This window comes from Cryptotermes secundus, unplaced genomic scaffold (assembly GCF_002891405.2).
Source record: "Cryptotermes secundus unplaced genomic scaffold, Csec_1.0 scaffold344, whole genome shotgun sequence".
NCBI lineage: Eukaryota > Metazoa > Arthropoda > Insecta > Blattodea > Kalotermitidae > Cryptotermes > Cryptotermes secundus.
In genome coordinates, this window is record NW_019742446.1 from 1,048,567 (window position 1) to 1,075,463 (window position 26,897).

Genomic DNA, 26,897 nt, shown 5'->3' on the forward strand with positions numbered 1-26,897 from the left:
AAGGAATGTGCAAAGTTAGAAGCTGTAAAATCAATGCTCATAAAGTCCAACTTACCACCCAATTAATCAATTAACAAGAGTCAGGCAATCATCACAGGCCTACAATTAAAGTGAGACACATGTATTACTGCAGTATCTGTTCATGTCTAACATTCTCGTCATTTTAATAATGAATTTAATAATAAATGAAAGGAACTAGAACACATCATTTTGTAAAATAATTTTATTTCACACACTAGAGTGATATTTGCATTATGTAAAATAACTATTAAAATTTGTCAGTTAAATTATGTATTTGAATCTGAATGTTTCAAGGCAACAACATGGTTTTCATATTGGTCCCACAATATAATTTTATCATATGTACTGTACATGAAATATTACCTTAATGAAACTAACTTAGATACATTTTTTGGGAAATAGGAAGAAGGATTGAAAGTCTTTGTCCCTGGTTGATGTCTTGCTTGTGCCATTTCAGGAGATACATTTTGTGAGTCTTCCAAGACACGATTTTGGCGAGCTGTAGCATCAGATAACACTGCTGCTGTTTCCAGGTCTCTAGGAGCTCGTGTTCTCTCTGTACTGCAATATAAAGAGTTCACATTTTCAGAGATCTTTTAAAGTAAGTTGCTTGTAAAAATCAACCGGACGCTCATGTAAGAACTACTATTTTCTTTTCATGTTGAGTTGCGCATTGTTGTAATCCATAGTGTTGTTTATTATCAAAACAGAGTCAACTACAATTCAAGTTCTTGAAATCAGTTTGAATTCACCCAAAATGTTTTGACATTTACTGTGTCATCATCAGGGTACATACTCAGTAACACAGAAGCATCCAATATAATGCTATTTTTCATTATGTACAATAATGAAAAATGTTTTGTTAATCTTCAGTGTACAGGATAATTAATTGTACTTGCTCACAGCCGAATAAAAGTGTCATTTTTTTATTGCTAGTGGGGTGGGACTAAGTCCCTTGTACTGCGGCCACTTCTGGCCTATTGTACCATCCCCAGATGATAGGTGAGGGTGACTGTGGAGCAATTGGTGGAATGAAGATTAGCAGGGGAAACTGAAGTACTCGGAGGAAACCTGCCCCAGCGCCACTTTGTCCACCACAAATCCCACTTTACCATATCTGGGATAGAGCCCAGGCCGCCGCGGTGGGAAGCCAGCGACTAACCGCTTGAGCTATGGCAAAATGTCACAAGCTGCTCAGCATCAAAAAATAAATTGTATTTCATATGTTTTAACCTAGAGGTTTGAAATAAAAACCAGATAATAAAGAATTAATCCATTTACCTGTATACAAATTTTGAGATATTTGGTATATATACACAGATTTTCTATATTTTTTACAATTATTTTGGTTATTTTCATGTTTCTTCTGCATTTTTTTTTTTTTCAAAATATGGGGCCAATTAGTGCAAGAAACTTTTGAAAATGTGTCATCTTTAGCAACATGTTGAAACTAGTCCAACACAGTACTAGTTAATATTTGGTATTTGATGACTAGCAGTTCCTGAAGTTTAATTCTAAGAGAACTCTTGTTGATGCTCTGAGTGTTATAGTTCATATTGAACAACAATATAAATGACTGTGAACTGAAAGATTAAAATGTCCGAACCCATATTCTATCACAGCGGATATGTTTACTACATAGCCTTGATCTGCACCCAGCCTCAAGAAGTGGAATTTGTGTGAAATATAACATTGAGTGATTAGAATACAATTAACATTGTTTTCAGCTGTTGATGCAACAGGCAAAGAATAAAATGTCAAGTGACACTGTTCCCAATTTGTATTTGGGAGAAGCCAATTTGAATCTTCTGCGTGAGGTTTTTCATGGGTTTCCTCAGTCTATCAAGGTGGATGCTGGGATAATACTTCAAAATAGGGCACCAAAACTTCATTCTACAATTGTTTCAGTTTCAATGGTATGACTATACAATTTCCACCTCCTGAACTCTGCAATTCAGGATAGTTGGCCCTCCTCTTTTTAATGGTTCAAAAATACCATACAGAAATTTAGGAATTTCCTTGGTCAGAGATGTAATAGAAGGGGGGATGTCCCATGGCCTCAACACACAATGCAGACAACTCCACCCACCACTAACCCACTTGACTTGACATGTCACAGTGAACACTGGCCCCCAGAAGAAACACAAGTGCAGCATTACAGTATTAACAAATTATAACGCAAAAATATTCTTGTTTTCAGTTCAGTGCCTCTTATTTCAGAAAGCACTTTCACTGCAAGAAATGCAAGAAAGTACAATACATGAAAAAGCTTATTTCTTTCTCATAAAATAACTGAAATATACACCTACATACAGTAAAATACATATTAACAACTTACCTGGGGTATAATGCAGTTCCAGGACTTCTAGATCGTGGTACTTCTGATTCCACTAATGTTTGAAGCTGAAAGATAATGAAGAAATACTGGTGTATTGATGCACATGCAAGATGTCACTGCATAAGGCAGCACTAATGATTTTTGTCAAGTTCTGGTACTATTATTTATTTTTTAATATTTCTGTTCAATTTTCATCATCTTGCCAATGATCACTGTACTTTCAATCATGCATATTTCTCATTTGGTGTTCTTAAAGATTCACAAATTGTGGTGGCATTTATTTTGGACATTTGGATATTTACTGATATGTATAATTTGAACCATCTTTCCATTAGAAAAAGTTACAACACATACTGTACATAATTTCAATTTAAATACTGAAATGTATGTTTTTATTTGAAAGTCCTGAGTTTTTTTATTAGCCCTCATATGTTGTGAAATATCTGACTGCATAAACACACTGTATTTGTTGCGGCAGATCACTGTGTGGGCATAAAATATAAGATGACACATTATACGTATAACTTGCATTCATTTCGGTTCTATACATTTTGTATTTTAAGAATAAATCTATGCAGAAACGATACTATTTAACATTCTTTTGCTTTCATTAAAATATCTTATACATCAGAGCTGTCAGTTCCTACAACACTGCTTATGGCTGCTGTATGATTGTACAAACCAACAAAGCATGTTGAAAAAAACATTATTTTCACTCTTTCACAAATGAGAATAGACTGACCTCTATATGTCATGCCTTTATACTTAAGACTGAAATTCTGGAATAAAGAATATGTCTTATATGTGGATAAATACAACAGTATACCATTTACTTGTTTTCATGATATACATTTTCACCAGCTTTCATTCAGAAAAATTTGTCTAAAAATAAAATTTAAAGTCTTGTTAACTCAACTGTAATTACACCACAACCAAAGTGACCTACCAAGTTTCAAACATTTTAATTCAATTCAGTTATTTATTTGTGTGTTTACTCAACAGCCTTACGCCCAATTATAAAATAAGCACAACCACAGATGGGAACAAACAAACACACACAGAAAGCTAAAAGACAAACAATGTAACTGAAGTAATTTAGACAATAGTAAAAATTCAATAAATACAACTGCACAAGCCACTATGTGGCAAGAAAAAAATATGTACACATTCATGTTGAGTACAATTAGTATTTTAAAAAGAGGAAATAATCATTATAAAATATGATTAAGAAAAAGTTTTGATTCCAAATATGTAAATGTCCATAGAAACAATACTAACAGCTTTCTTCATTACATATAAGGGTCTTCATTATGTACATATAACATTAACTGGATTCTTCAGAACATGGTTTCCAAAATAACGGAAGGGTGAAAAATTTGTACAACTTTCTTCTTCAGTCTGATCTCCTACCAACATGGTAATTAAAATTCAGAATGTACCTTCAATATCCTATGTGGACCCAAAGTCACACCCACATGAGGAGTTGAAGTTGTTATACCAGAACCACTTGGAGGAAGCCTTGAAGATGACTGCACTTGAGAAGCTGCCTGCAGTTCACTGACACGTTTGTTCAGCCAATTAATTACTATTAACACAAAGTAGACTGTGAAATTGCAATGCCATTACTGCCAATGGGGATGCTGCAATAATAATGTAAAATGCAAGGATGTGCAAATACTAGACTGTATTTCAAAATTGTTAATACACTCACATCCAATGACACACAAATATAAATATGCTCTCCCAGTGCCATAGTAGGCTCTCAACATTAGAAACAGTCACTAAGCAAGTGTCATCCAATGACCATAAAATCAAAACAGATGGAATGCAGGTTTCGAGGATTTTCAACATTCGTTCAAAAGCTGCATTTCTCTTTTCAATTAAAAACATGATACTCTGCATATAGTAATATCCTGACCAGGCTCATGAATAGTAACATTTTATTTCCTGCAAACTGTATATTTAACTCACTTCCTTTGTTTTCTCCTCCCTCTCTTTCATGACAATTATAAATGTCTCTGAACTATAATTCCAAAACAAAAGCTGTCCTAGAATGAAATGTGCTGAGAAAGAGAACTCACATATGTACAAGAGTGACATAAGTGGAATGGGATCAGTTTAGAATATTCTGAACATCTTAGGCTGGCCTATTTACAATTGGAAGTTTGTCTACAGTTGTATCCAGCCATGAACAAAATTTCGGTGAAGTATCAATTTAATATACTGAATCAAAATAACTGAGTCTTTCACACTGTAACAACACAAAACAGATGGAACAGGATGTGCTATTACAGTATGAAAATGCATGTATACTGGAAGTCAAGATGAAACTACTGTGTTCAACTCACAATTTGTATTGTTGCTTATCATTGCTTCCTTCTCTGTAACCTTAGCAGTTTCAGCCTTAAGTGACTCCGAGAGTTGACGCTCTGCAGATTCCAACTGTTCAATCTTTTTACGTTGATCCTCTACCAGTGCAAGCAATGCAACTCTCTCCTTCTCTTTTGCGGACAACACACTTTCCTGCTCCATTATAATTCTGGTTCTAAGTCTCATCTGCATAAGAACACATACACAAATTACTAGGCGTGAATCATAATTTTATGTCAGCATCTGCTTCAATTAATTTGTAACTAAACTTTTAACATATTGTAGCATTAGAATTATTGCTAAGTAATGACTATGTAAACAACACCCACTTCTAGGCAACAGATTCCTAACAAGGAACAATTGAACAGCAACAGGGGAATGGTGTTTTCTGTGCAGCCACAAGCAACAACTGAACAGCAACAGAGGAACAGTGCTTATTATGCAGTCCATGCTAAGATGTTATTGGCAGGATAGGTCTAGAGTTCAGTTAGTTGAGTTGAAGTGAATTAGAAGAGAAGGAGTTTGGTGTGAGATGGCCACCAGCCTGGAAGTTAGTGCAGTGCAGGGAAGTGAAGAGTTGGTTGGTGAGTTAGTCAGAGAACTGCAGTTCAGCTGTTGTGAGCTGTTGCTGTTAGAAGCGGGCAGTTGCAACAGGGGGATAGTCTGGGAACCCAGAGTAAGGTGACTGTCCACTGCTGGACACCATTAACAGGCAATGACTGGTGAAGGTACTGCAGACTGAGAAGACTTAGTACATGCTGTAGGGAACTGCAGTGCGTGAATTAGAAATGGTGCTATAGTTACTTGTAGTTATGATCTGTAAGTGGTCAATAAATCCATTTACCAATCCAAATCTCATCTATAGTCACTCATACATGTAAAAATATTTTAAACTTACTGCACATTAAGAGTGCATATTAATACACATTACAATATGGGAAAACTGCTTTGGTTAGCTACTGAATGTACATGGGGTTCGTGATGTCAGACAGACTATGATACATATAGCTGAGCCATTAAACATAAGCCTAGTTCTTCTAGAATGTATTCCATCAGAATTAATCCAAGCAGGAAGTAAAACATTTCATTCTGTGAGCCACAAATGTATTACCAATATTTATATTTGGAGTAACAAAGAATTACCACGGCAATACAAGGAATTACAGCACCTATTCATAAAATGGGTAAAAGAAACTGTTTCTATGAAGATGAACTGCATATGTAGACAAAATTATTGGGGATTATCAATCAGTTCCTTCTCACATATTCTGTACCTCATTCAGAATAAGGGCCAGAGGTGGGCTCTTGTGAACGCATTAATGCAGCCTGTCTGAACATGTGTCAGTTATTATCCCTTTTTAAAAGGAGTTTTGTGTTCAGATAGTGGAATCCTAAGAAATAAATGTTGTCATCACAAAAACTTACAAACTGTGTGACTTCAGTGATCATACTTACAGTAGGAGAGTGGAAGGTGTTAATCATAAACCCTATGTGGTTGAAGGGTGAATGAGTATTTATTTATGTATAGGTTTTGGTCCATCAGACCCTCGAGGCAAAGAGTGGGGGCTGGTGCTTTGTCCAGATCAATAGGGACAGTGGACAGGAAACATTATCAAAAATGGCCCCTTATGTGCCACCAAGTGCACCAGAATACCGTAAGCAACTGGTACTTATCCCATGAAACCTGTGCCTCAGCAAGAAAGGAGATATTCACTTGTATCCCCCCCCTCCCAATCCAGCTGCCTACGGTGTGAATCTGGATCTTTTGTGCAAGCACTCAATATCAAATTTCATCAAGATATGCTGCATAGTTTTGGGAATGAAACCTGCAGCTGAATGGGTGGATATAAACTCATTATGCATTTATGTTATATTCCCAAATGATAAAGGTTAATATAATATTGTCATGTGTATGAGTGTTACTAAAGATGGGGTTGGATAGGTAATTGGATTTACTGAACTCTTAAAAATCTGACTACAAGTAATTATAACCGTTTCACCCATTCACATACTCAGCAGTTCACTACAGCATGTACAAGTCCTCTCAGTCTGCTGTGTCTTCATCAGTTATTGCCTGGCAATGGCTTTCGACTGAGGATGTTCCCCTTATTTCAGGTTCCCAACTTATCCCTGTCTCAGCTACCAGTGCCTAACAGCAACAACTCAACAAGGACTGAACTGCAGCAGTCCACTAACTAACTGACTGTTCAACAACAAACTTGCTTCACTCCACTGTACGCAACTGAACTGAACTCAGTCGACTGAATGATATAGCCTCAGGGCAGACCATACAGAAAACACTGTTTCCAACAGTACTTCCATTGTTGCGTGGGCCAGTGCCTATCAGTGGCTCCCAGCATTTTATGGAACCCAAAGGTTCATTACCGTGTTCACAAGAGCCCTCCACTGGTCCCTATCCTGAGCCAGATCAATCCAATCCATACCATCCCATCCTATCTCTCTAAGATCCATTTTAATATTGTCAACCCACCTATGGCTTGGTCTTCCCAGTGGTCTCTTTCCTTCTGGCTTTCCCACCAATATCCTATACGCATTCCTCGTCTCCCCCGATCGTTCTACATGCCCTTCCCACCTCATCCTCCTTGACTTGATCATTCTAATTATATTTGGAGAAGAGTACAAGTTATGAAGCCCCTCACTGTGCAGTTTTCTCCAACCTCCCTGTCACTTCATCTCTCTTCGGTCAAAATATTCTCAACACCCTCTTCTCACTATATGCTACAATATCTTTTATCAATGCAATCCAAATATATAAATTAATTCTCAAAATAAGAATCTGACAACTCTGTGTAATTTTAAACTAATCTGTAATAAATCAGAATTACAGTTAATGTCTTGATCATTCACAATACCTAAAATGTGCTCTTCATCTTTAACACACTGAGGACCGGTCGCATATCATGCTTTTGGCTTTAAAACGTGGCGGACTGATCGCATGATATCATGATTTTAGGACATGTTAGGTTGTAACACACTATACCTTTCTCTGGTGCCACCCAAATGAATGACTACTGCATAAGATTACTCTGGAATGTTTGCTTAGTAGGCAAACTTGACTTCACGGTTTTGGTTCCCCTTCCAAAGGAAAATGATCTTTGACCCTTCAAGCTCTTATGTACCAGGCACGAAGTTAGTGCAATATGAATCAAGGACAGAAGTGGTTGAAGACCAAGTGATATCTCAGAGAATGAGAAATATCTGACTTGTTCTCCGATGAGCTATCTGACGTTCCTTCTGAGAGGCGTAGTGAAAGTGACTCAGACATACGGCAGTGACAGGGGACAACAAACAATTGTGGCCACAGACAATAAAAGTGAAAGTAGCTCTGACGAAAGTGCACGTACTAACATTGAGGGGACAGCCACATGGGGAAAAGTAGACAAAACTCCTACTTTGGGACAGTTTACTGGAAATCCAGGGGTGAAACAAATTCCATTGGACCCAACGCAAGTGTCTGAAGTAGGAGAACTGTTTTTTGGAGATAGGGATACTCGTGTTGTGAATATGAGTTCCACAATCCACAATTCGAGCATGGTTGATGTTCAAAGGAGACATGGACAAGTAAAGAAGCCTATTTGTATTTCTGAGTAAATATGTTCATGAAGGGAGTTGACAGAGCCGATCAATACTTGGCCTATTATTCTCTTCCTAGGAAAACAATAAAGTGGACAAAGAAAGTTGCCTTGTGGGTTATAAATTGTGCCATTTTCAATTCATTTTTGGTTTACAAAAATCTAAACCGATTCGAAATTGAAATACAAAGCATTTCTGATGAATGTGGCAGAGGCCTGGGCTACAGACCAGATGGTGGTGGCAGAACGAGAGTCAGACACAGACTTAGTGCGACCAGGCCAATCAACTCCCACCCCATGCAGGCCTCATGTGGACCCCCTGGGTGACTGGGTGATATGCGGAAACATATCCTTGTGAAAACTGTGAAGAGTGAACATTCCATGGGGAAGCATCCTTCTAGGCAATGCCGTGTTTGTGCAATTCACAGAAAAAGGAGTATGACTGCCTACATTTGCAAGTTCTGTGTAATGCCACTTCACAAAGGGGAATGTTTCCATAAATATCACACTCTCAAGCACTTCTAGGAGCATTGGTAAGTGTTCTCCAAAAATTTTAGTTCACAAAATGAATTAGGAGATTTTATATTAATTTTTGAAGTGAACAGTGTACAAGTTAGGGTACTGGGTTTAAAAATGATGGTCCCCAGGTTTATTTAAATATTTAAATTGCTGGTCCTCAATGTGTTAATATTCAAGTTACGATTTACTTACAAATTTCTGAATTTGCTATTTAATTTTATATAAACGTTTATTTTCAAATTTTATTCCACACACACACCTTTGATTTCAATGTGGTGATATCCTTTTGCAGTGTTTTAATTATCTCATTGCCTTTCAAAAATTCTTCTGAAAGGTTCTGCAAAGAGGTCTGTCTTCTTACAAGGATGACATCTTTCTCTGCCAGGTTCTCTTCCAAAAGAGACTAAAAGGTAAAGAACAGGAGCCTTACATTCAACAATCTACAACTTTCTGTCTTAGTTTAACTTTTACACTCCATAACTCTGTATGAAATAATGATAAGAACCATCCAATACAAAATGTGGGCATTGCAAAATTGAAGAAAGCCCAGTTTTTTGAGACTTACTAGGTAGCACATTTTATCAACACACACAAGCACGCATGCACACACCAAGATCAGAAGTCACTGTAAAGTCTTTCCCAAATTAAAACTCCTATCAAAGGAAAATAATCATTTTGCACATAATCTATAATTTTAATAAAAACTATTGCCTGATTTCAGTTAAAAATAAAGTTTACCATTGCTGAAATATGCCCACTGAAACACCATGGGAAATATAACAAAATTCCAGGAGTCTTTCTGTTAATAACAGCTTGGGAATAACTGATGAGGTTGTTCAACAAAATTTTGTAGTCTGCCAGTACTCAAATCAACAGACATAACCTTTCAAGCTATCCATCAGGCATGCTTTACATACAAATCTTTACTCACCTTCTGCTCATTAGCCACTTGAAGTAACTCCTGCTGTTGTTTCAGAAGTGCATCTTTATCTTTGAGCTCCTGCAAATATAAGTTAATTAATGGAGTCACATGTTAAGTACACCTTATACTATCTTGCGACCAAACAGGTTGGTCTACCAGTAACACGTTATACTTGTATTTGAGAGGTGCTTGGGTCTGGCTTTTGGCCAAGACATAAGCTATCATGACAGGTTCTTCATGGTTCTCCTCAGTCCCTCCAAGCAAATGCCAGCAAATGCCATGACAACTTCCTCCTGTACTTTTTCTAACTCATCATTTTTTAAACATCCCCCAATTCAACTCAGCACAGTACAGCTACAGACAGCCTTATAAAATAACATACACACATAAGAAATATTTCCCCACACAAAATGCTTTAATATTAAAATAGACTGTTCTTTCTCACAAAAATTAATCCCAAAATGTTATATTAAACTGGATGTTTTAAATTCGGGTACCTCTGAATGCCAGCAACATACATTATACACTGAACTAACCATCTCAGTTTGATCTTTGTTGTACTAGACTCAATTTAATACAGACCACAGTCTATGTAAGTAGTTGGGGCAGCTCAGTCAACATAGTGACAGTCTATGGGCTGGATGGCCTGGGTTCGATTCCCAGCAGTGCAAGATTTTTCAATTCTCCACAGCATTCAGATTGAACCTAGGGCTCACCCAGCCTATCGAATGCGTGGGTACCAGAGCTCTTTCCCAGGGGGGGTAAAGTGAAGGGTGTTAAGCTGATCACTCACATCCATCTAGTGCTGAGGTCAAGAAAGGTAGAGCTATACCCTTACTCCCCCATATGTCTTAATGGCATAGTGTTTAACTAATTAAGCATGGGGACAACTTTACTTACAGTCTATGTGAACAGAGTCTACTGTGCTGTGAACAATTCTGTCACATATAGAATGATTCAGAATCCCATGGCCACACTTCAGGAGGTTGTTAAGAAGATAATTTGGAACAGAAAATGTAAACAAACAAAGGTTATGCATCAGTGTTAATATACATATCACAGGAAACCAAGATGTGTATGCCACCAGCACACACTGGACACAGCTGACACAATATGCAGAATGAGGAGGAAGTGTTAGATGCTACACATGCTAATCCATAAACCTACACGTGTCAAGTCATATATGAAATAAGACCTCTCTCAGAGTGCAGTTTTGGTGTATAGTGCCTGAGATGTATCCTTTCCATGTGCAACCTGTACAAGGGCCACAACCAGGGGACAATAAGTTATTAATATTGTAAGATGATGGCTGAAAGCTGGAATAGTTTAACAAATAGATGCAGCAACTGCTAGGCAATGACATGGTAAACACATTTCTGCAGCAACAAATAAACATGCAACAACAGAGGAATCTTGGAAGCTGTGTCTTCTATGAGATCTGTACTGAAGTTACAAAATATGGACACCTGCCAAGCTGACAGTCATCAGTCAGAAGTCAGTGCCACAGTGAGAGCAAGTGGTAGCCAGTGATGGCCAGGCATAGCTAGGAGTTGGAAGTTGGTGAGTGCAGTTCATGAACTGTAAATGAACAGTGGCAGTTTGTGGATTGGCTGTGAAGTACTTCCATGGTTACCAGAGCTCAGTGATGCCTGGTGAAGATGGTAACTGAGCAGTGACCAGTGAAGACGTAACAGACTTGAGACTCAGCAATTACAAACCGAAACCCCATTCTTAGTCACTAACATGTGATGTACAGGGTCAGATTTTGGTAATGTGTACTGGATTATACAGAATCAGGTCCAGTGGCAGGCTTCCGCATTACGGATATTAAAAGTACTAAAGTTGGTCTAGTTAGTAGATCTCATGTAGCACAAGATATATTTCCTACCTGTTCCAACACTGCATGTCTTGTTCTTAAACAATTCAAATTTTTCTCTTTCTCATGGTAGTTAGCATCTAACTTCGAATTTTGACTACGTAATACCGTTACTTCCCGCTGCAATGCAGCATTTTCTTTATATAGGGCATCCAGTTTGGTATCTTGTTCACTGCATTAGAAGAAAAACATTATTATTTGTAGCAGATTGGTAGTACATGTGCTGAATCCTTGGTGTCTGTCAGGCAGTCAGCAAAACTTACTTTGGGAATTATGATGTTCACACATTACTTACCGCAGTTTTGACTCTGACTCACAGCTTTGCTCAAACAAAGCTTTGTTCTCAGTCTGTAGTCCAGCAAGAAGTGTCTCAAAACTTCGCTTATTTTCTGCAAGCATGTCCTGAAACTGCATCTTTTCATTGTCAAAAGACTTCCTCAAGTCTTGCTGTGCCTGAGAATCAGTAAATAAACACAGACCTCTACTTAAATAAAACTTACACTGAACCTAGCAAAACATCACATCAGATATAAGACACACATAACCAAGATTTTGAAGGATACAGTGCATACCTCAGTGATGAACAGGTGAGTCTGGATTATGTGGACTGATGAGTGGCAGGGAAAATCTATTATTCTTGGAAAAAATTCATTTTACAGTGACACTCTGTCAGTCACAAATCACACATCACCTTACATTAATCCTGATATACAGAGGGGTCCAAAAAATGTACTCACTCTTTGATAGTCAATATCTTTGGAACAAAATGACATGTAGTTACAGTTCTTGTGCAGAGAGAGAGAGAGAGAGTCATTGTATGTGTTCGAAGTGACCACCATGAGTGGCTAAACAGCGTCGATGCTGCCGAACTGCTGAGCGAACTACAGCTGTCAGTGTGTCTGGTGTGATGGCTGCACACGATGCTTCAATGGTTTCTTGCAGCGCGTTCAGTTTAGCTGGCTTTTGTCGATAAACTTCATCCTTCAAGCTTCCCTATAGGTAGAAGTTGAGAGGTGTTAGGTCTGGAGACCGTGGTGGGTACTCAATAGCACCTCTTCGACCTATCCATCATCCAGGTAGTGTCATCCAAGTATGCCCTGACATCTCGATGGTAGTGAGGTGGAGCACCATCTTGTTGTAGGTAAAATCTCTCATCTCCAAACAGCTCTCGAATGGCAGATTTTTGTGGTGATCGTGAAAAGTGTTGCAACACCACAGCACTGGAAGCTGGACTTGTTACTATCCGTGGTTGCCCCAATCTTTGCTTATGCACATCATGAATAGTACCGTCAGCTTCAAATTTATCCCGAATACGGGCAATTGTTCAACGTGTTGGTGGCTGAGTTCCAAACTCATTCTGCCATTGCCTTGCGTTGCTCAAAGAACAATCTTTCAGCCATTGTTGCTGCTGTTTTCTGCTCACAGCGCACATGCAGCACGACACTTGTGTGACTCATGTGACCTTCGCTATCTGTTGAGAAAACATTACACTACACTACCACGCAAGAATTGTAACTACATGTCATTTTATTCCAAAGATATTGACTATGAAAGAGTGAGTACATTTTTTTTGATCCCCCTGTATTTATATCTGTGTTCATATAATAGTTACCTGTAGTAATTCTTGCAAGAAAAAGAAATGTTTACATTTTAAAACAAAAGTTCATAACAAATGCTTCTACAAGACTGTCACAGACACATGGGAGTAACACATTTCTAGCCATGGTCCATATGATGCAGAATAACAAAACAAAAGTTAGAGAAGGCTATCAACTATGTCCAGTGTGACTGATGTTTCTTCCCCCTCTCCTTTTTAATCTTTCATCCTTGACATGTTTTGGTCTGAGACACTATCTTCAGAAGGATATATCAATACGGCAGAAACTACTATTAAAATGTGACTGGTCAATATCAATACGTACATACAATATCATTACAATGTCATGAATATAAAATCTGATCCTTTATCAGCTACAGTGATGTGCATGAATATATTAAAATGTTTATAAATTATTATAATTAGTTCATTTACAAGTGTGGTTTAAAAAGAGTTTGTTAAAATTTAGAACCAATTTGGTTCGTGTCCTTTACAGTGCCTCTCTTTAAAGGAAGTTGAGTGTCTACCATGTCGTGGTTCCGTTGTTTCATGAATAAGATTCTTTACTGTCATCCTGTTGTTTGGGCCGTGCTGTATTGCTATACACACACACACACACACAACACAGCACAACCTGAACAAAATGATGACACTAAAGAGTTCTAAACATTGTAACCTCTCAAATTGTATTCTTTTCTTCATTATGCATAAATATTAAAGCGTTCTTTCTACTTGTCTCATCAAATACTTAAATTATAGCAAAAAGAAAGTAGATGATTAGTTCTTCCCAGAATTTTTTGTTATAAATTATAAAATAAAATTTTGATTCTGAAGATTTCTAATGATTGTGTGTAACACTCAGAATTATCAGTTTTTGGACTCTGTACATCCTCCGGTATTCTAAAAAACTAGAGAACACAATGTTTCAGAAACTGAATTTATTTCAGTCATCAGGTGAGGGGAAACCACCTACTTTGTTGGGTCCCTTAGAAAGAGCTAACCTCAGTCACTCAATCCAATGACTGAAGTCTGCTCTTTCTAAGGGGCCCAACAGATTGGGTGTCTGCCCCCTCAACTGAAGACAACAACAGATCCAGTTTCTGAAATGTTGTGTTCTATAATTTTTTAAAACACCAGATGATGGACAAAATCCAAAAACCCAGCATTTCTGAAAATAAAACTTGAATTACTTCTGCAAGTTGGAAAGGCTGCAGATGTTGAAAGAATTCAATAAGAAACCTGTACATACTGTCAAATTTAAGGGTAAAGAATAAAATAATTTCCTGTAAAACAGTTAATTTTAATACTGAAGTACTTCTCACCTTTATGAGCTTCTCACGCTCACTGTTTATTTCGTCTTTTGTCTGCTGATGAACATTATTAATTTCTTCATGCCAACGGTGTTGTAGTTGTTCTATCTCCTGCTCTTTCACCTTCAGTTTCTTTGAAAGATCCTCAGCTCGGGTTTCTGCCTGAGAAGCTTTAGATTCTGCATGACTCAGTGCATCCTATGTGTGAAAAATCCGCATTCAAATAAAAAAAACTGGGTTAACTAATTCAATAATTGCTTCAGTTCAGTCATACTGCTGTATCACTGAACTGGAGTAATTACAATTTGTAACTGCTCATGACAGAGGAAAGGACTGATGAAATTTTATTACCACTTCAGAACAATTGGGGAGGAGTGCAAGATGCCTGGATTGAACGAAAACAATAGGAACACCATAAACACAGTAAATTCTTTGGTGAGATGGATACTGAAGACAAATTTCCTGCTGAGACACCAACTTATATATAAATCAGCAGAGTCTTTTCAATTCAAATCACTGTCCAAATATTTTAACTTCCATGGATATTTTCACTTTGATGATTTTGTAATTTTTTATGTGTACCTTCTCATTTAAATTTTAGCATTTTTTGCAAAGAAGTAACACTGTGCTCACACAACATATATTAATACTTCTAACAGCTCTACCTGCATCTATCAACTGTAAACAATAATACTGTCACATGTTAGTGAATAGACACAGGGCTTGGACTAGTAATTGGATTTATTGAACCCTCATGACCCGTAACTACAAATCAATATAATGCTCTCAGTAATCTACACACTTAACCACTACAGCACACACTAAGTCTCAGTCTGTTATAGTATTCATTGGTTGCTGCTAGTCAGCAGCTCTCAGTGATGGGGATTCCTCCACTTCCATACTCACATCCCTGATGGCTGGCTACTGTCTCACAACTCCTTCATGACTCAGCTAATTTGCCCATAGTTCTCATTATATAACCTCAGCAGGGACCACAGGGCAAACACCGCTTCCAGCAATTATCCTACTGTTGAGTGCGTATCCACTGCTACAGACATGTGTTTACCATGCCATTGCCTAGCAATGGTTGCCTCTTCTGGCTGCACTGTTCTGGTTTTCAGCCTCAAGTCACAATGTTGCATAAAAACAATGTACCTGAACACTGTATATAACTTAGTGTTTATTCTTTGTCTAACTTATGTGACTTTTGTGATGTTCTGATGGCTGCAAGGTTATTACCACACTGTTAAATTTCATGAACTTACTTTGCTATTCATAGGACATGTTTCAACCTTACATGGTCATGGTTTTCCTATGGTACATCATAAATACCACACAGTCAACAAAAACTTCATGCAAGTTGTATTAATAAGATTGAAAATAAACACTAAGTAATCAATCAATGCAACAGGATGCTAAAATATATCACAAATAGTGTATATAAGTTTGTAGTGTTCTTAAACATAATAAATATTTATACCTTTAACAGTTTTAGTTGAACAGCCAAGTGCTTCTTAACTTCAGCATCAGTTCCTATGCTTATTTTGAGACAGAGATGACACAGCTGTTTGAATTGGTTTGTTTCAATGATCTTCATCACAGTTTGGGGCAACCCAAATGTTTCTCCAACTGCTTCTTCAACAATGAGATGGTAGCTGAAAGTAAATCCCATTTCAATCAAACCTGCAAGTTACTTGATACAACTTCCAGTCCTGTCTACTTTATAACCTGTTCTTTGTTTCATTTGTAAAACTGTATTCATGTCTGCCAAGTTATTAATTATCTTTCATGCGGATGAAAAATAACTTGTAAGATTTGCTGTTCTCATGGGACATGATGTATTGAAGTCTGGGGCCCTGAAAATGGAGGCAGCAGGTACCTTTCTGTCAGACTATGGTGTCACATCCCAAAAGACAGCAATCTTCATTGAGAAGAAACTTCGTTACCAACGTACCAGCTTCTATTACAGAATTCAATAGACATAGATCCACCTTAACTTCAAATGAAATATCCAACTGTTTAAACTCAAAAAGTACTTACTTGCTCCCATCACTGTTGCAAAAGTGAAGTAACTTTATCATCTGCTGAGGAAATTTATCATACTCAACAAGAAGTCCCTGTTGCTCTTTGATTGCTTGGAAATCGACTTCACTGATAACAAGGGTGTACAACATAAAAGGGTCATCGTCATCCGTAATTTGAATAGACAGGCTCTACAGGCATACAAACATAAACACAAATATTTATAAAGACAATACACAAATGTGCAACATAAAAATACGTAAAATAGCTTGGGTAATTTGTATTCTAAGGTCACAACATATTTTATTATATTCTATTATTAAAACAACTTCTAAACACACGGTTTGAAATCTACGATTAAACACACATGGTATCACCAGACAGAAACAAGTCAGTGCAAAATAAAGGCAGAATCTAACATCAGCTATGTCAGTTCCTAATTCCTTACTCCTCTTCAAGTTTCATGTTCAGCTCATGATATAACAGTGACTTCAGAAGATTAAAATGACCAAAAAATCCCAAGTGTAACTTCACAATTGAAGGCACTATACTGTTAGGTGATAGTGACTATATACAGAGTTTGGATTGGTAACTGTATTTGACACTGAATTATCAGATTTACAAATAATTACACCGTTCACAAGTATACAGTATTGTTTCACAACTTGTTATATTACTTTTGGTTGGTACCTTGCTGGCTCTGTTATCACAGACATGTTGTTTGGTTTTGGGCTCTGATAACAGGGCCTCTTTTGTCAGCTTGCAGTCTCTCTGCATATTGCTTTGTTGTGCACCAATAACCACCACCTCCCAAAGATCCTCAATGGTTGTGTACATTCATGTCTGTCAGTGAATGGTTGTTGTGTATGTAAGTGACTGCTGGTGATTGTACCTAGTAATGGATGTCTCTGTGACATTCTTCTGATTCAAAGATTCTCAGTAACATATTTTAGCGTCCTGTTGCACTGATTTTCATCCATGATATGTATACAGATGCCGTCTTGTAGTGCACTCAATTTCACCTGTTACTTCACGACATGTTTCGGCAACACAGTGCCATCATCAGGTGCCCTAATTATGCTAATCTATTTCATTGCTTGCATTTATAAAATTATTTAAAAAATATTTAAAAAGTGCGTATTTGTCAACTATAATAAATTTACACACACTAAAACTTGTTAAGATTATTCATCTTATGTGTCATAATTAAAACTTGCATGTGGTTCTTCCACTATGGGGATTGTTTTTCTTATATTTTGCGTAAACCGTGTCTTGTGATGTGTGTTCCCTTCTTAGCTGTGACTGTTGTTCTCAGTAACAACTTGTTCATTGTTAAAATTTATACAAGTTTCATTTAGTAAAGTGAAGTAAGTCACTGGAAGGCGCCAATAATACAAGAACAACGATAGTATTAAGAGACAGTTCATTAAGCAAGTCCAAGTAACTAAATTGAGCCATTATAATTCAATGTGAACAAGAAATAATATCTTGAGAGGAACTGTGATTGTGTTAGTGCAAATTTGGTAGCATAAGTTTCTTCTTGTCCTGCCGGAGCAAGGCCTGTTAATGAGCTGAGATTAGAGTTTAACTCTACTTATACCCGAGCATACTGGCTAACCTAGGTAACTCACCTGAGCATACAATAACCCAAACATAAGCAACACTTGTAAGCTTACTGGTGGTGCCCAAACAATCGTTCTCCTTCCTTTCTAAGTAAGTACCCATTCAACAGTAAGAAGGTGAAGGAGTAAAGAGAACATGACAACCAAGAAGAGATTGGGAAGTAGCTGTGCAACGTGAGAATCATCAGCTACAGAAGTGTCACTACATAGTGCAGCGATTACAGAAGTGTCACGGAAAAAAAGGAGCAGTTAAACCTCCAAACATAACAGTAACAGAAGACATTACTCCTTTTAGTGATAGAGCATACAATAGTTACATACCTTATTAATAATTACTCATAATAGTGAATCATTATATACGTAACAAAGCAGTAAATCAAGCGAATGCTAAAAGAAGGCATTATAATCAATTCACATTAGAGGAAGACACATAGCAAGATGTTAGATTTGAAGTTATCACGCTGGTGACTAGAAGAACATTATTGTGTGTAATGTGACACCATTCAGTCCAGCAGAAGTTTACTGATGTCCCAGAGGACCATATTGACTTCACCTTCAGGACTGATTTCTGAATATAGAGGCTGTACATTCTTCTGCAACACTGGTAAGCTTCTATCCAACTACATGGTGTTACATCCCAAAAGGTAGCATTCTTCACACACCAAGATGGTCCAGAAACCATATGGCAGGATCCATGAAAGAAGAACCTATATTATGTGACACTGAAAGGCGTGACACATCAAAATGGCAGAAATATTTTACATCATATTCTGAAGGGCTCTGACAATGGTGGATAACATTCAGAATTACTGCATTTTTGGACTTTGTTCATTGTCCAGTATTCTAAAAACTAGATAACACAATGTTTCAGAAATTGGATTTGTAGGTGTCTCCTCCTCACTTGAGGAAGGAAACAGATTCAACTTCTGAAACATTGTGTTCTCTAGTTTTTTTGAATATCAGACAATGGACAAAGCTAAAAACCTAGTAATTCTGAAGATTTTGTAGTATGCTTACCAAAGTCTTATCACTGAATTAGGATTTTATTTACTGCTAGCAGACATAAATAAAACAGTTGTAAACCATGTGTCCCCAAACCTCTTAGTGAATTTGAGTCTCATTTCATTACCTGACCTAATATAAATGATTCTACCTTACACAGGCGGTCATAATATTGTAAAGGCATACTCAAGATTACATAATTTGTTTCCAACAGCAGGAGAGGATGTTTACATTTGTATTCTATTATTTTTTATTAATAGAGCACGCTCTGATAATCACATACAAAAGTTTAAATTATTACAATTAGCTATACATATGTAATCAGCAGTAACTGACATTTTCTTTACCATCAGTTAGCCATAGTTTCTAGACTTTTGATTTAATTTTATAACGAATAAGAAATATACCAATACAGTACATACAATTAACTGTTTTGATTATACAAACCTTCTCAGAAACAGGGCTAACAACAGTCACATAACAGACTACTAGTTTCAATAATTTGGTGCGGTCTTCTTTCCCTTTACTTTTCATAAATATTCGCTGTAGTTCTGAATAAATTACATCTGAAGTAGTGAGACAGTTCACTGTATCTTCATTTCCACGGAAGCTCTGCATCATTACAGGCATGAAACCAAATTAGCTTTCATTCCAAAACAACACCTAGAATAAAAATTGTAACCCTAAAATGCTGACATATCATAGATGAATCTGGCTTCATAAGGCTTCTGGATCTAACAGAGTAAACCCTTGTTATAACATACCTGGATATGAGACAAAATCTGGCTGTGTACAGTTGTGAATTTTTAAAGATGCTGAGGCACTAAGAAGCTTTCGTGGCTGGAAAACTATTTAAAATAAAAAAGAGCCTCAATATAAAAACCTTTATTTAATCATACCTTCAGTTGATTATAGTGGACATCTGAGATAACGGACAACCCATTCCACCTAACAGTCCACTACAATGAGGGGTTGCTGTACATGAGAGTCAAACATTTGAAGCAGACAGCAGTAAAAGAAACAAATTAGTGTTCAAATCAGGAGTCTCAAACTCTATGCTGACCAAACTGATAATTCCAAAATTTAAGGCAGGCCATAATTCTTCAATACTTTTATTCTCCAGGGGCACATGGCAGTGTAGTTGGTTGAGACATTATGCTACAAGCTGGAAGGTCACAGGTTTGAGCCCCAATGAGGTGGATCTTTTTTTTCAATTTACCTAATCCTTCCAGCCTCATTATGGCCCTGGGGTCGACTCAGCCTCCAATAAAAATGAGTACCAGGAATCTTCCTGGGGGATAAAGGGTGGCCAGGGTGTAAGGCTGACAAACTTACTGTCATCTGTGAACCGACTGTCTAGAGAAAATGTGGGAGCCTTGACATCTCACAACCTTATGAGCCTTCATGGTCTGTTACAGGGCTAACTGTACCTTTACCTTTCATTCTCCTTTCTTACAACAAAATTGGTCCATCTCAACAAATTGAAACATCTTCACATAACGGATCATTAACTTAATGATCCGACACTTGTATGATAAATAAATTCAGTGTTCATTTTCTTTTCCTCTGGCAGAAAGACCTGGGGTAATTCCGAACCCCATGGCAATCACTACAACCCACAGCACAGTGCATCTGAGAAGAACTGTTGTTTCCCATGATATGAGAATATCAACCACGAAATCTAGAGAGGAGGTGTAGCAAACTCTTCTGAGCCCCACAAGATGAAAAACACTTTTAATTCTTTAAACTGAAGAAAAATGCTCAACACTGCCACATTTTATGATTACCATACAATCAGCAAGCCAGCGATACAAAATAATTTGCAGGCTGAATGTTTGGGACCCCTGGTTTAGAACTATATGGTGTGAAGAATACTGAATGTTGTACTGACCTGTGAAGCATATTTCAACAGACTGAATGGACACAATCCAGAACTTTCTCTACTGATAATATACATATATTATAAAACATAACACATGAATATCCCAGTCAGGCAGTGTGCATTCCTGCTTTGTATTTTGCAGGTTCAGCATTCAAATCTCAATCCAGAGACCAGCTATCCTGACTGTGGTTTACAGCGATCTTCCTCGGTCCTCCAGGCAAATCTTGTGACAGTACCTCAAATTAGGCCATGACAACTTTCTTCCTCATTACAATTCATTCACTAACCATCCTATCATTCGACACCATATAATTTGGTCTCCTGAAACTGGAGCTAAGGCATAAATAAAACGTAATGCAAATGTTTTTCTTAACATTTTAAACACCTTGGGGTTAAATTCTAGCATATGCAACATTAAGGAGCCATGGTTATTTGTACCATACTGTGCCCGATTAACTGCTGTAGGGCAGATTCGCCAATATTCGAGCTCGTAACTACAAATAAGAAATAAAAATCAAGGGATATAGTTTGGTTACATAGGTGAATAGTAGGATGAGGTCTAGTACTAACTCTAACGACCTAATTTAGAGTAGTCACTATAAAGATAAGTTGATCCTTTAACCCACCATATTCATTTTCTGTTTAACAAAACCATGTCCAGCAACTGAAAATGCAGTTACAACAATCAACGCTTACACCTGACTCTCACATTCACCCACACCGGCTTACATTTACTAAACAACTTTGAAAGTTTTGAAATATAAACACTGCGGGTTACAAACATAACTCAACACTTAGAGCTACAGATTATCAACATAGCATCCCGTGTACTGAGCTACCATCTCTGAACTATACCTGGCTACGGCGACAGCGGTGGCAGCGGTAGCCCAATCGGCAAGAAGATTAACTGTTATTCAACCGACACAATTCCGTCCACTCGTAGCCTCCCCAGCAAACCTAAAACATTCATGTGGTGGCGTAGTCGGTATAGCGGCTGGCTACGGGCTGGATGACCGTGAGGTAAGGTCAAGAATATTCTCTTGCGACGGGCTGATCCCCTGTCTAAAGAATCATACCGACTGTGTATGGGATTAAGAAACTGAAAAAGTGACCAAGATGCAAAGGGCTGCACAGCCATAGATGAATTATTACTAGCCAACGTATACTACGAGTACTTTTTTATTACAGTAATTCAAGCTGAATTTTTACCTGAGTAGCCGCACGAGCGAGCGCAATTTTGGCGTGGCTAACCGGCCAGGCTTAGGTTGAAATTTCCGCTATATCTTTATTGTTTCCAAAGTAAAATTAATAACCTTAAGCAATATCTTTCAGTGGCCTGTAGTCCGCAAGCGAACTATACCGACCGATCGACTGCCGCTTGTCGGCGAAGTTAATGCCAACTTTTGCGGATAGAGGGTGTCACGTAGTCAGCCCAACGGATCCCCACGGTCAGCACTGCGGAGTGGAAGTTAATGAGAGGTCCGAGTTGGAGGCAAAGCAAGAAATCAAAGAAGGCAGAGATAGTCAATTATTATTATCAGTTGCAGATCTTAAAACGCAGTGGAAAGAGAAAGATAAAGAAGAACTTCTCAGGTTTTGTCAAAACACCAAGCGGGACAGAGGAGAAAACTACTCTGAAAGGTACTACAAGAATGGCTCGTCTCCGTGGTTCCGACAGATAAAAATGAACCGCTGTGCCTTCATGTCAATAAACCGTATGAGAGCGGGACACACCAGTCTCAAAGCAGGCCTCAACAGATTTAACAGTGTGTCCACGGCCGAATGCGAATGTGGTGATGGGTTGCAAACTGAGGAACATATCTTCTGGGACTGTAAACTGTACGAGGACCAACGGGCAACAGTGATGGACATTTTGTCTGAGACCAGCAAAAAGGAATACCCAAAGTCAGTTAATGAAATTTTAAGGCTAGAAGAAAAAAGATTTCTGCAAGGCGTCTGTTATTTCATAAACAACATTCCTATATTTATATAAAATAGATACGTAAGAAAAGTAAAAGAAGTAATTGTACTGATCATTAACAGTACACTCTCAGCTTAAGTTAAGATCTATCTTAAGAATCGCTGGTTAACCGCTGTAATAGAATAAGATATTTACAAGAATGTGCTACAGAAGGCCGGATGGGCAATACCTAGGCCTTTTTTGTATTTACAATATTTTTCTACAATAAAAATAGATCCCTACGGCCGTTAATCTCGGTTAAGTAATATACTGACCATAAACCGAATATGACTTTACTTGGATTCATAATCGCTTGAAAGTCTTTCCTAACTAGGCTATCGTTTTTAGGCGCGTCAAAGTGACGCATCATCATCATCATCAGTAATCTGTCAAGACGACAGGTCCACAGTCTCTTTCAAAACAATTCCTCCACTTAATGCGATCTAGAGCTTTCTCCTTCAAATGACAGTATCCTCTTCTGTCCCCAAGGTCATCCAGCATCTTCTTACGTCTTCTTCCTCGTCTTCTTGTCACTTCTATCCGCCCATCTATCTTTCCTTCGATAGCTTCTTTTAGAAGGCAGTTTCTGCGTAAAACATGACCAATCCAATTAGCCTTCCGTTTTCTTATTTCATGTAGGATATTCCTCTGCTCACTGACTCTAATTAACACTTCTTCATTTCTCACATAATCGGTCCAACTGATCTTCTCCATTCTTCTCCAACACCACATTTCGAAACTTTCCAGATGTTTCTGATCTACTGCCCTAAGTGTCCATGTTTCAGCCCCATACAGAGCTATGCTCCAAATGTAGCATTTCACTAGTTTCTTCCTCAAATTTAAGTCCAATTTGCTGGTAAAAAGATTCTTCTTCTTGCTAAATGCAGCTTTTGCCATGGCAATCCTGGATTTAATTTCACAAGTACACCTTCCATCATCTGTTAACAAGCTACCCAAATATTTAAAACATTTCACATTCTCCACTTGTTTTTGGTCTATCTTTATTGTGACTGGGGTTGGTTGTCTCGAAATTTTCATTACTTTTGTTTTCTCCACATTCATTTCCATGCCATAGCACCTTCCAATTTCAATTAGTCTATCAATCATGCCCTGTAGCACAGTAAAGTGACACAGTCACCCAAAATTATTTTTATATGCGATTCGTGAATGTACATGTTACATTGAATTTGCGGGACATAACGTTTCGGGAAGCACTGATCTACGTGTTAATATCCAAAAGTATTGTAAATTCATAGAAAATATTATGGTTTAATATCCTGGGAAAATTGTTTGAAAATTTACATCCAGTAATTCAATGCAAGATTTTGCACACGAACTCAAAAATCCCAATATTCAATACTTAACGCAAGCGACTTTGATATTTCATACGGTGTCATTAACTGACGCATGTTCCATGGATTATTTTAATAGACAAATTCGTTATTTGGTGGAATTCTATTAACTCCAGTATTTACTGACCAATTAGTGAGATGCGAGGATGATTACGAATAATGAATCGGGAAGATTCAGAGAGAGGGCGATCATGGCTTATTTCATGACAGGACTATTATCGCTAGTGTTTTAAGTGATCGAGAAAGCTAACGAAAAATATCTGGCCTAGCTTGTGTTCCGTTCAAGATTCTAAACAACTGCCTTCAAAATATGAGCCAGAAACTCCACTATTGTAGCAGTATATTAGAAAGCGGTGCGCTTTGTATTGAATTGGATGAAAATTCGTGACTGCATTTGTTACATTACCATTTTTCACGATATATTTCTTTCGTTTCCATCAGTCACGCGACTTGCATAAAGTATTTGCAGTCACGGATTTGAGTAGCAACACACTAACGTTGTCAATTAGAACAGAGCAAACAGAGTGCGCTTAGGTCAGAAAATGCTGGCATCTAAAGTTTGAGACAAGCATCATGCATGGAATCAATAGGCAGGACGACCGGCGCAGCTGCTGGCTCACTCTGGAGGAAACTGGCGGAAACACATCTGGAACAGATACACATTCAACGCAAAATATTTCCGAGCCTGAGCAACGTCACAGAAGAATGACTAAGGATGGAAAGAGTAAGGGGGGCTGTACAAAACGGGATTGTGTTCTTTTCGTATGCGATATTGCTTGGCGGGCTTCTCTTTCCCGTTTTCGTATTTGCAACGGTGAACGGGGCTCGGAGATATTTTTCTACGTCTGTACTTATGCCATGCAACGAGTCTCTTTAATTAAATCGATTTTCTGAGGGATATTTCCATAACATGTTACTTTCCGGTATTGTACGTTCATTACTATTTACTTTGTTTTTTAACGGATTGTCGGTATTGTAATAAAACTGTATCAGCTTCTGTGGTTGATTTGTAGATCAACTTTTGGAGCTTAGTCGAGTCGTATGCAGAAGCTACTAATTTTTTTCAGCGTACATTGTAATCGCCATATTGAGGATATGCTGAGTTATTTTGTTTCGGCGTGCACTGCAATCGCCGTCTTCAGGCACTAAAATGTACAATGAAACGTTGTAACATCTTTAACATACGACGGAACTAAACCCAGAATATCGAAGTTACACATTAGACACAGAAAGTTCGAACCTAAAATCGAGAAATTATTTGGTTCTTTCATCTTTGACCGAAGACAACAAGTGACTACGAACATGATAGAAAGCGGTGACATGGCGTAAGTTACATCCGTACGAGACTGTTCATGACATATTCCATAAGAACAAAGAATAATTCAGTCTGCCTCTCTAAGATGGAAAGAAGGTCTATGAGATTGTTTTCACGGCACTGACAATATTACATTTTTGGGGTTGTGTACAGTGATGGTCTTCCATTTTATTATACGACAGAGTGAGCTCACTTCCGGGATGTGACGACATGTAGTCCGGTAGAAGTTCATCAATGTTTCGGAGGACAGTACTGACTGCTTCTAAAGGGTCGAGGATATAGTAAGCAACGAGAACAATAAGCATGCAACAAACTGAGGATATCTTCGACCCTGAAAATAGAAGCAGCTGGGAAATATCGGTGAAATTCTTTCAGACTATACGGTGTCACATCCAAGAATAAAGAACTCTTCATAATAACTGCTCTTAGAACCTCAAATCCAAAGTAATATACATGTACCATATTTGACGTACTGTGCGAATAAAGTTTATTGACTACTCTGTCAAAAGAATAGCTTTCAAAACTGTGTTCTAAGTCTAGGATGGTAACAGAAAATTCAGCGAAGACGTTCAGGTTTAAAGGAATTTGAAACTGATGTTGAAAACAAAGTAACGCCGAAATGATGGATATTCACCACACTGAAATAAAGATCTAAAACGAATATAGACCACCCTTTCGCTCTTTTTTTCCTTACTCCGAGCCTTTTGACTCACTTATGTAGTGTAGGTAGAACCTCTTTCTCATAGACAGGTGACGTGGGTAGACAAAACGAGTACAGGAAAAGAGTGGCACATTAAAGAAATGACGCGTCATTTTATTAGTTACCAAATTGTCGAGAAATGGAAACGCGGTAGAAGGGAGAGTAACACTGAGTAGTCTGAACAGACGATAAGAAGTGTAAGTAGTGATATACGTAGTAACTCAGGCGAAACGTTTACAAGGAACAGAAAGGAGGGAAATAAACATACACACGACAGACGAAAAAGCAGAAGAGAGCGTGAAAGTTTTAATCCCAAGGAAATCCTTCTCTCTCCTGTTTAGGATAACATGTGGTTCGCTATGAATATTTACTGTCTGTGCACTGAGCACTCGAGTTTGAAGCAAGAATATTTAGGGCGAATTCATATGGTTGTTTCATTATGAGAGAGGGAGATATTTTCCGCCTATAATTTCTCGTTCACCTGTTCGAAATCTAA

General features: G+C 37.8%; 1 protein-coding gene across 4 annotated transcripts; it reads right to left on the reverse strand.

Annotated features, from left to right (window-relative positions):
* Positions 1-205: 205 nt before the first annotated feature.
* LOC111873176 (spindle assembly abnormal protein 6 homolog) lies at positions 206-21,893 on the reverse strand. 4 transcript variants are annotated; one of them, XM_033754990.1, is made up of 14 exons: positions 21,701-21,893; positions 21,084-21,407; positions 19,640-19,804; positions 16,587-16,759; positions 16,027-16,201; positions 14,559-14,744; positions 11,935-12,092; positions 11,652-11,811; positions 9,773-9,841; positions 9,101-9,244; positions 4,708-4,915; positions 3,799-3,944; positions 2,360-2,424; positions 206-582 (listed from the first exon to the last, which is right to left on the reverse strand). In XM_033754990.1, exons 2-14 carry the CDS (start codon positions 21,147-21,149, stop codon positions 381-383), a joined length of 1,917 nt encoding a protein of 638 aa, XP_033610881.1. In that variant the 5' UTR covers positions 21,150-21,407; positions 21,701-21,893; the 3' UTR covers positions 206-380. The 4 variants fall into 4 exon arrangements, with proteins under 4 accessions (XP_033610881.1, XP_023723440.1, XP_023723441.1 ...); XM_023867672.2 differs by lacking the exon at positions 21,084-21,407 and adding an exon at positions 19,957-20,040 and having other exon boundaries at positions 19,640-19,855; positions 21,701-21,892; XM_023867673.2 differs by lacking the exon at positions 21,084-21,407.
* Positions 21,894-26,897: the final 5,004 nt, after the last annotated feature.